This window comes from Bos mutus, chromosome 21, assembly GCF_027580195.1.
Source record: "Bos mutus isolate GX-2022 chromosome 21, NWIPB_WYAK_1.1, whole genome shotgun sequence".
Classification (NCBI taxonomy): domain Eukaryota; kingdom Metazoa; phylum Chordata; class Mammalia; order Artiodactyla; family Bovidae; genus Bos; species Bos mutus.
The window spans coordinates 20,368,771-20,379,397 of NC_091637.1; the positions used below are offsets into that span (position 1 = coordinate 20,368,771).

Sequence of the window (10,627 nt, forward strand, 5' to 3'; positions counted from 1 at the left end):
CAGTTTTCACTCTGACGATGGTTCTCGCAATTTGCTCCCAGCCCCTGGATCTCGTTCAGTTCAGTTCAGTCACTCAGTCAAGTCCGACTCTTTGTGACTCAGTGGACTGCAGCATGCCAGGCTTCCCTGTCTATCACCAACTTCTGGAGCTTACTCAGACTCATGTCCATCGAGTCAGTGATGCCATCCAACCATCTCATCTTCTGTTGTCCCCTTCTTCTCCCGCCTTCAATCTTTCCCAGCATCAGGGCCTTTTCCAGTGAGTCAGTCTTTTGAATCAGGTGGCCCAAGTATTGGAGTTTCAGCTTCAAGATCAGTCCTTCCAATGAATATTCAGGGCTGATTTCCTTTAGGGTTAACTGGTTTGATCTCCTTGCAGTCCAAGGAACTCGCAAGAGTCTTCTCCAACACCACAGTTCAAAAGGATCAATTCGTTAGGCTGACTTAACAACTTGTCTTCTCCGTCCTTCAAACCTTAGCCTGGATTTACCGCTAAATCTGTACTCTGGGTGCAGCCCTGGGCTAGAGGTCATCCAGGCGACAAGAAATCCGTTTCCCAGAGGAGTCCAGTTCCCATAGCTCGGGGCTGTCGCCATCAGAGAACCGCTGAGGGGACGCCCTTCCTGTGACCGTGGCGGAGACAAGCCGGCCTGGGCAGCCCTTAGGGTAAAGGGGCGTCTCTTGGCCAATGAGCTCGTGTTTAAAATTTATCGCGTTTGGCAGGAGCGTCCTCTACCTCATTCCGGTTCCTGGAGTTGCAGGGAAAACACTCGCCCTCCCCGCGCCCCGTAGTTATTATCGGGAGGGCTGGGCCACCGAGCGGTTTAAACCCAAAAGCCACGCCCTCAGCCTGAAGCCGGAAAGAACCGCGACCTCCCAGAGCTTTCCCCCCTGCGTACTTCCGGTTCAGTCCCTGGCTTCCGGTGCTGCCAGTCCGTGGGTCGTGAAGGGGGTTTTTGTAAACATGGCGTTTTCCCTGAACGTTTTGCTGGGCGGGCGTGTCTGCGCAGCGGTTGCTCGCTGTGGGTTTGCTACCCGGGGGGTGACCATCCCGGGCTCTACCAGCCGAGAGCCGGACCCCGATTTCGACTGGGAACCGGAGGAGCGAGAACTGCAGGAGGTGGAGAGGTACCGGCTCCTTCCCGGGCCCTCAGCCTGAAGCAGGGCCTCTGTCTGGGCGCCCTTGTCCGCGCCCGCTTGGCGCTGGGCGTCCTGCAGCAGCCCTTCTCACCCGTTTTTAGGGGCGCAGGGGCAGGTGTTAGATCCTTTGGGACCACAGGTCCTTTCACCAAGGACGTATTTCATCACCCGACTAAAGAATTCAGCAACAGCTTATGGGCTGCTGTTCTTGGTGTTAGACTTCTGGGGCGGTGTTCTGGCTGGCCGACATGGCCACGTAGTGTTTACAAAGTGAAGTGCGCTGGACGCTCTGTGACTGACCCCAAGGCTCTTAAACCACCCATCTAGCGTCTATGCATGGTTTCTGCCATTGGTTCTCTCCCCCAGCGCCCTGAAACGACAGAAAAAAGCCATCCGGTTCCAGAAAATTCGAAGGCAAATGGAGGCGTCAGGTGCCCCACCCAGGACCCTGACGTGGGAAGCCATGGAGCAGATCCGGTAAGACTATTAAGATTTTTGTTTTGAATACGTAGTGCATTACATATGGCTCAAAATTAAAGCAGTATAACTGCATATGTGTTGAGAAGTGTTAACCCTCCTAGTCTCCTGTGGATAGAAATACTATTAAAATATTAATAGTTTTCTTGTGTCACTATCTAGGTTTCCTTCTGCACATAGAAGCAAGCCCATGTGAATGTAGAATTTTATTTTCACTTTCGTAGTCTCAAACAATTTATAAATAACTTTTCTACACTTTACTTGTTCATTTAATATATTCCGAAGATCTTTCAACTTCCCAAGAGAGAGCGCCTCATTCTCATTTGTAGATGCTTAATAAATTGTAGTTTATATTACTGGTCTTTTATGGTGGGCGTTTGAATTGTTCCCACCCACTCACTGTAACAAATAGTGCCCTAGTGCATGACCTTGTGTACCCATCAATGTGCATATCTGCCAGAAGCATTATACACATTCTCAGAAGTAGGGTTACTGAAGCCAAAGCTAAATGAATTTGCATTTTGATAAATATTGCTAAATAGTCTTCCGAAGGTCATGTTCCGTTTTTCATTCTCACCAGAATAATTCTGGAGTTGAGACTTAGAATCAGGGGGATTTATAGAGATGATCAAGATTTTATGAGCCTACAACAACTCTCTTCTGTCAGCTTCCTCTCGTCTTGAGTGCCAGCATTTTTAACCCTTCCATCTTCTTACCTGTCACCTCCCCTTTGGGGATCATTAAATAATCTTTTTATTTGAGAGAAAAATCAGGCCATTAGGTAAAAATTATTAAAGCTTCTTGGACTGCTTCTTACCTTCCACTTTCAGTCTTGTCCTCTAGTCATATCACAGGGGGAAGTGGCAGTCCTTCACTTGTCTAGGACCAGTCCTCTGGGTGCTCTAGGTCAAATCCCTGCCTAATTCCTCAGATACATTTTTCTGTCCACTTGTCCGAGTTGTGTGCTGGGCTCAGTCTATCAATAACCAGTGCTGTGGCTGGGCCAGCTGTTGTGTCTTAAGATTGCAACATGTCCTTAAGTGACCTCAACTTTGGGGGTGGGTGAACGTTTATTACTTACAGGGCCTGAAAATTACACAGCCCACCTGAGGCTGCACAGCAAGGCCATGGCTAGAGAGAGTTGCAAGGGCCTGGAGTTCTACTTTTACTGGGTTTGAACACTGGGGCCTGAGTTTTTTTTTGAGGAGGGGGGTGGGGGTAGGGTTTTGAGGGCTCACTCATTATTGGCAAATTCAATGGGAATTTAAAGCACAGGAAGAGAAAAAGCAAGTGGCCCAAGTGGTTAATTATTGAAGTCAACCATGGTCTCTAAAACAAAGGTGCCTCAGTGGGGTGGCTAGAGCCTGGCTTTTTATCTAGTTGTGTGGCTGGCAGTGTGTTTATTGAAAACAGCCATCTTCAAAGTGCATGCCTTGGCAAACAAAGCTTAAGTCAGTCACTTGGATTACAAAAACAAAAAGGAAACCCAACTGTCAAGTTGACTCTACACTCCCTCCTCCTCTAGTTCCCTCCTGGCTCCCTGCTCTCGTTTTTGTCTGTTTGTTTCATCATGACAATGAAACTGCTCACAGATACACCAGTGACTTCCTCAGTGCTAGGCATAACTGACTCTCAACACTTTAGCTTGTCTACTACTTCTCAGCATTTGACCTTGTCTGCATTCTTGAAATTCTCCCTTGACCCTTACAGGTTATTATTGTTCATTAATATACAGATTATAGTTCAAGGAATCTAATTGATGGTTGAGCCTCAAAATTTTGAGCAATGATAATGTGCTCATGGCGTTCTGCTGCTTAAAATTCTTCGTTGGTTCACTGTTGTTCTGAGATAAACTCCAGAATCCCTACATGAGACATGGTCTTGACCCAGGGGACCACTCACCTCTATTTGTAGGACTGGTTTTCTGTTTCCTCTCTGGGCTTCCCTTCTTCCTGCGATACCTTAAGTATTGTAGAGTTTTACAGTTGTGCCCTGGGTCTTTTATCTCATTTTGCATATTTCCCCACCTGATGCCAGGTGGCTTCAGCCCCTCCTGCTGTTGGCTTATGACTACCAGTTCTCTCATGTCCAGGCCATGTTCTTCTGAACTCTGTAGTCAGTTGTGCACTAGACATCGCTGTTCAGCTGTCGCACAAGTTCCTCAAACTCAACATGTACAAAATAGAATTCATCGTTGTTCCCTGATAATCTCATTCTTCTATTTTTGCTATATCCCTGAATGTTCCCACCAACCACCTACTCAAAAAATACTGACTCTCAACCTATTTCTTAACCCAGTATTTAGTTCCTTACCAAGTACACCTATTTGGCCTTCTTAAAGTATTTCTCAAGTCTCTCTCTCCTGCTCTCATTGCCCCTGCCTGAGTTCAGACTGCCTGAATTCCTGACAGCCTCTTGCCTGGTCTTTCCACCTCTGGTCTTGCGCCAAAATTTACTGTTACTGAACCAGGTAACTGAACCATGTTCGTTTACCTGATGCACAGCAAGCCAGTGCTGAAACCTTGAGGTCTGCAGCAGAGAAAGGGTTTATTCACAGGCAGCCAAGCAAGGAGACACGAGAACAAATCTCAAATCAGCATCCCTGAAGGAGAGGGTTAGAATATTTATGGGGTAAAGAAGCAACAAGGGGGACTTCCTGGTGGCTAAGACTCCACGCTCCCAATGCAGAGGACCCGGGTCCAGTTCCTGGTTGGGGAACTAGATTCTGCGTGCCACAACTAAGACCCAGGGTAGTCAAATAAATAGATATTAAAAAAAGAGAAGCAGGGTGGTTTGAAGCTTCAGGAAAAGTTGCTGATGGTTAGAAAAAGGTGAAGTAATTGGAGCTCTGCACAGGGGTATCTGAGTTATGTGGTTCTTCATGGAATGCACATTCAGAAAATGATGGGCAGCATTAGCATAATCTCAGGATGGAGATTTTCCCCCTTGACAATGAAAGGGCATTCACTGGACACTCATACAGGCCCAGTTGAATGGTCAGGGGTCTCCACTGGCTTGAGCTGGGCAAAACTAGCCCCATGGCCTGAACAGCAACTTAAGCAACTGTCACTACTCTGACTCCTGTTCAGAAGTGTTGTCTACAGGGGTCAGTTAAAGGAATCGTGTGAGATACTGTCTAGGCTGTGAAGCTGGGAGGGTATGCACTTTGCAGGAACAGTTAGAGCATGCTTGGTCATTGAAAGCAAGTTACAGGTTATTGTTCATTAATATACAGATTATAGTTCAAGGATACTAATTGATGACTGCACCCTGTTTCATTATCACTGGATTGAGCTTCAAAATGAAAATTTGCTCATGGCATTCTGCTGCTTAAAATTCTTCCTTTGTTCACTGTTGCTCTGAGATAAACTCCAGAATCCCTAAGCAAGACATGGTCTTTGTCCTTCTCCCACTGTCACACAGATAGCACTCTTCCCAACAAAGGTGGTATGCTTCTTTGTATTTCACCTGCTGCCTGTTCTACCATCAGTTCCTTTGACCCCCTGTTCTCCTCCTCTCTCCCAGCTTGTTACAACTGCTCATGTTTTCAGACCAGCTCTAGGGTGGACTTCCTGAAGAATTCTTAGGCTGCCTGCCCAACAGGTGTGGTGCTAGCCTGTCCCTGCCTCACCCTCCCTGGTTCTCTCAGCATCCTCTGCTGAGATCCTTTTCATAGTGTTGCTGGTTTTGCTGGGTGTTAATACATTTGTCTCCACCACCAGATTGTATGTTTGTTTGTTTTTTTTAAATGAATGTCTGTTTAGGGGTAGGCCCTGGGCTGGGTATTTATTATACAATCAATTAATTTATTAGTAGCCAATTGAATAATCAATTTATTAATCAACACAGCGGTCTTTTTTTGTTTTGTTTTTTAGCTGCATTATTGGGGCATGCAGGATCTTACTTCCCTAACCAGGGTTCACACCTGCCTGCATTGCGTCTTCAAGCTCCCTGCATTGGAAGCACGGAGTCTTCATCACTGCACTGTCAGGCATGTCTGGATTGTATGTTCTTTGAAGGGAAAGACTGTCTTGCATCCCCTGGATCTTACTGGGGCCTGTCATGCAGTGAGAGGAATCCAGTTGACATTAAATGACTAGAAGTAGTTGGGTGTTGCTGTAAGCACAGAAGAATTGGCTGTAGACATTTAGTGGTGCAAGACAGAGACTGTGTTTGCAGTTTTTCCAAGCCTCCTTTTCATGTATTTATCACTAGTGTTACATAATCTGTTAACTGTTCTAATAGGAGAATCTTCACAGATGGAAAATTTGCTTCTTTTTTTTCACAGGTATTTACACAGGGAATTTTCAGAGTCTTGGTCAGTTCCCAGATTGGCTGAAGGCTTTGATGTCAGCACTGATGTGATCCGAAGGGTTTTAAAAAGCAAGTTCATACCCACATTGGAACAGAAACTGAAACAGGATCAAAAAGTGCTTAAGAAAATCGGACTTGCCCGTTCGATCCCGGAGCTCCCAGGCCCTGGAGATTCCTCCAAACCGCTTTCTGCAGGCCAGTCTGTATCAGGTTCTTTGCTGATTCCTGGGGATGAAGCCTCATCCAGAGGCCATGGTCACAGCACAGCTTTGAAAGCTATTGAATTGAATACTCAGAGTACAAATATAACAACGAGACAGACGGAAAGGAATAAAGGAGTCCAGGGCCTGGAGGAGGGGAAGGACTTTGTGCCTGTTGCTGCAGGTCACCCTACCAGCACTTGTAGGGGCGCCAGAGGAATTGACAGTGATGGATTACCCAGTGACAAGAGGCTGGAAGAGCTGAAGGCAGGGGAGGCAGGTGACCAGATCTTCAGCAAGAGAGTCGTGCAGAGGGGACGAGAGTTCTTTGACAGCAATGGGAACTTCCTGTACAGAATCTGAGCCGGAGATGTGCCATGTGACACACAGCTGGGCGAGTATATTTGGTTCTGAAGCCTGGATTTCTGTGTGTGGATTTCCACCTTGGAAGTGGGGGGGAACCATGAGCCTGGAATGTGGGATGAAAGGTTTGAATCTGACAAAGGGCAGAGGACTTCACAGGGCAGATGTGTCCGGGAGCAGGGCAGTGACCCGCCAGGTAGAGTCCAGCTTCCTGGAGCACAGCCCCTGCTCTGACCCACATGCATCGTCAGGATTCACCCTTCTCCCTTGGGCTGTGTGTGTGCTGAAAAACCTGTATTGCATGTGTTGTTACAAGTTTCTGTGATACTTGCAGTATATTTGGGAGGAGATTAAGTTTGTTTTCTCACCTCATTTACTTCTTGATTAATGAACACTTAACGGTTCTGGAACTGCTTAGTCAATTGGTTGTCCTCATTATGTGCAAAATAAAGCAAAATGAAGCAGTCTGTTTCAATTGGTGCTCTGTGGGAATGGGAGGGTTTGCTTACCTGGGAAGGGAAGGGAAGAAAAACAGAGCCTCTAAATGTTGGGAGAGAAATGTAGCCAGAGGTATCGCCAGCAGAGGGCTCTGTGCTGACCAGCCCTGCTTAGTTACAAACTTTGACACTTAAAAACTGGACATTAAGCCTCCCCTAAACACCCTAAACACTGTAAGTCTTAAGTTGCTCTTACAGTTGCTGGGGCCCTGAAGATCGGGATGTGGGGGTCTGTCCAAACAAAAAATACAGGGCAGGCACAGGCTTTACAGGCTCGCAACATGATCTCCAGCCACTTCCAAAAGCTTAAATAGAATCTTATTTTACAGTTTTTATCAGATTTTTACAAGGCTCTTGTGATCTAGAAAAGAACAGATAGTAGACGACTTTTACAAATTCGGTATCCAGGGTGTTTGGATCTACCCACAGCCTTGTTGCTGTGCGTGACAGCGCAGCACTGGGACTTGAACCCAGGTCTCACTCTTAAGTCTTCTTAAATTCCTGGAGTCCAGCACTGCCTGGCACGATTCCTGTTAATTCACTGATTCTTTGAGAAATATCTGATGAATCAGATAATCACCAGAAAGTGATTATCAAAAGACAGATATTCAGGCAACCTAAGAGTCCAGTGATAGTTCTCAACAGTGTCTCACTTTAACAATTTACCAGCAAAAGTAGGCTAGTCAGAATTTACCTGTATGCAGAATGTTTTTCTAATGGAGACGTAGATATCCCAACCCTGTCATTGATAGTCTGTTCATGTATCTTGTTGCCATTTCAGATGTCATTAATAGCAATTATAATATCACTGATTGCTGTTAACTGGAGCATTCGCTCGGTATAAATGGGCAAGACCCTATCACATGCCAGTCAAAGTTAGGGAATCCAGGTTCTGGTAATAGAGCAGTGGACACACAAGGCCCTTGTCACTGCTCTGCCACTTTCAAGTAATTTACAAACATAAGTATTTTCATGATTTTAAAAATAATTTGCCATGAGAATATTCGAGCAGCAAGATGCTATTTGACTGCTTCAACAGGCATTTCTAACCCTGCACACCATTTGACGACGCTCTTTCCCCAGGGGACTATAAATAAAATAGAAGCTTTTACTACTAGCTTAGATACGTTTTAAATTTACCTCATCCCCTAGCATCTTAATGCTCACTAGCTCAAATCTTTTGTTCTCCATTATAAATGCTAATCTTAGGCTTTTGCGCTTACTAGTTCATTGTGGCCAGATTTTTATTTGGTTGGGTCCTTACCATTCAGGTCTCAGGTCAAATGTTACTTTCGTAGGCCTTCCCTAATCACTCTAGTCTAAAACAACTTCCTTCATGGTCTAGCTATCAGCACACCCTTTAATTTTTCCCAGTATTTGAAATGTATTAGTAATGTATTGGAGAAGGCAATGGCAACCCACTCCAGTACTCTTGCCTGGAAAATCCCATGGATGGAGGAGCCTGGTAGGCTACAGTCCATGGGGTCTTGAAGAGTTGGACACGACTGAGCAACTTCACTTTCACTTTTCACTTTCATGCATTGGAGAAGGAAATGGCAACCCACTCCAGTATTCTTGTCTGGAGAATCCCAGGGACAGAGGAGCCTGGTGGGCTGCCGTCTATGGGGTTGCACAGAGTTGGACATGACTGACGAGACTTGGCAGCAGCAGTAATGTATTATTTGTCATCACCTTCCTTGCCCCATTAGCAAGTAGATCCCATAAGGGCAGGAGACCTGTCTGTGTTCATTGCTGTAGTTCCAACCGGACGTAAATTTTTTTTTTTTTTTTGCAGAACGGCAAGTGGTATTTTATTTTAGTTCCATGACTAGGGACTGAACTCGTCCCCTTCAGGGGAAGCACAGAATCCTAACTACTGTACCTCCAGGGACTTCCCCTAACATAGATTTCAATATTGGTTGAGTGAATGAAAAAATGGCTGGGAAACCTTACACATGTACTCAGTTGCTTCAGCGTCCAACTCTTTGCGACCTTGTAGACTGTAGCCCACCAGGCTCCTCTGTCCAGGGGGGATTCTCCAGGCAAGAATACTGGAGTGGGTTGCCAAGCCCTCCTCCAGGGGATCTTCCTGACCCAGGAATCCAACCCAAGCCTCTTAGGTCTCCTGCATTGGCAGATGGGTTCTTTACCACTAGCCCTACCTGGGAAACCCAATCCATCAGCCAATCCACAATGACAGAAAGTCCAGCCTTTTACCTTTGCCTGTCAAGAAGGCCTACACTTCCTACAGGTCGACCCGTCCCTTCTCTATACGGTCAGAGCCTCGGATCTTCATCCACTGGCACTGAGGTGTTTGGGGATACTGTCGTCCTCTCCTCCTTGGTCCCCCACTGCCCCAGCCCAAGCTGGGAGGCTGGACAGGGGAATGGGGATTCTTGGGCAGGGGTCAGAGGACTCCATGATGCCCTATCCCCAGTCAGTCCTAGTTCTGGACACAAAGGACTTTCACATCACACTGGATGAGGGGGAGCTGCATTAGGGGGCACAGGTGGGGCATCTGTGGAGGAGGCAACAGAAGACAAGCTCCGCAAGCTGGAGTGAAACAGACTGGGCGGAGTGGGCAACTCAGAGCAACTTTGGGGCCAGATTCAAGAGGCTAGCAAACTTATGATAGAAGGGACTAAAGTCCCTGTGACCTGGAGAGTGTATGTGTCACTCATCTGTGAAGGGCAGCTTCTTCCTTTCTGTGCAGCTGAGATTTGATCTAACTAAAGGGGAGGGGGTGAGAGGAAGCTCAGTAAAAAACACTCAATGAGCATAAAAGCTTTGTATTGTTGTATTGTTTTTTAAGTTTTCAAATATTTGAAAGCAGAATATTGTAATGCAATGAACCCCTGTGTACCCATCACCCAGCTTTAGCATTTAACAAATGGCCAAACTTTCTTTGTTAACATGCATGCTGCAACTAGAGTTCTCAGCCGCGACAAAAAAAAAAAGATGCCACATGCCACAGCTAAAGATCCTGCATGCCTCATCAAAGGTCAGAGACCCCACATGCTGCAACTGAGAGCCAGTGCAATCAAATAAATAAAAATAAATATTAAAAATAGCAAATCTGAGACATTGTATTATTTCATCTGTAAGTACTTCATTCAGTATGTGTCTCAGAGATAGGAACTCCTTTTTAACACAAGACATATGAACCATTTCTATACCTTGAAAGTTTTAGTAATTCCTTATTATCAGCTAATATTCTGGTTGATTTCTTTGAATTAGGATCCACACAAAGTCCACACATTGCAATATTGCATTGTGTCATGTCCCAGAAGTCTTTTGATTTTAAAGGGATTTCCCCTTCCACTTTCTTCTCTTTGTCATTTGACAGGTTATTTGACCCATAAAATTTTGTGCATTTTGGATATGCTTGATTTTATTCTTATGATGTCTTTTATCACGTTTCCACTACCTTCTGTATTTCCTATGAACCGGCAGTTAGATCTTGAGGCTTGATCAGGTTCAATTTGTACTTCCTATGCATCTCACCAGGAGATGAGTTTGTGATGTCACGACTGATTAGTGAGTTCAGGTATTGTTAGCCAGACCTGTCCCTTATAATGTCTCTCATGAGCTTTTTAAAAACAAACAAACAAAAACCCAAACAAGGTAGATATAGAT

General features: G+C 45.6%; 1 protein-coding gene across 1 annotated transcript; it reads left to right on the top strand.

Annotated features, from left to right (window-relative positions):
• Positions 1–541: 541 nt before the first annotated feature.
• NGRN (neugrin, neurite outgrowth associated) lies at positions 542–6,958 on the top strand. The gene is made up of 3 exons (XM_005895155.3): positions 542–1,128; positions 1,507–1,617; positions 5,906–6,958. The coding sequence occupies exons 1-3, from the start codon at positions 689–691 to the stop codon at positions 6,492–6,494; spliced, it is 1,140 nt and encodes a 379-aa protein (XP_005895217.2). The 5' UTR covers positions 542–688; the 3' UTR covers positions 6,495–6,958.
• Positions 6,959–10,627: the final 3,669 nt, after the last annotated feature.

Excerpts from the sequence above, each read along its gene's own strand:
- NGRN (XM_005895155.3), top strand. The coding sequence starts at position 689 with ATGAGCTCGTGTTTAAAATTTATCGCGTTTGGCAGGAGCGTCCTCTAC. Across the intron at positions 1,129-1,506 it reads GAACTGCAGGAGGTGGAGAG|CGCCCTGAAACGACAGAAAA; the intron begins GTACCGGCTCCT and ends TCTCTCCCCCAG. Across the intron at positions 1,618-5,905 it reads GAAGCCATGGAGCAGATCCG|GTATTTACACAGGGAATTTT; the intron begins GTAAGACTATTA and ends TTTTTTTCACAG.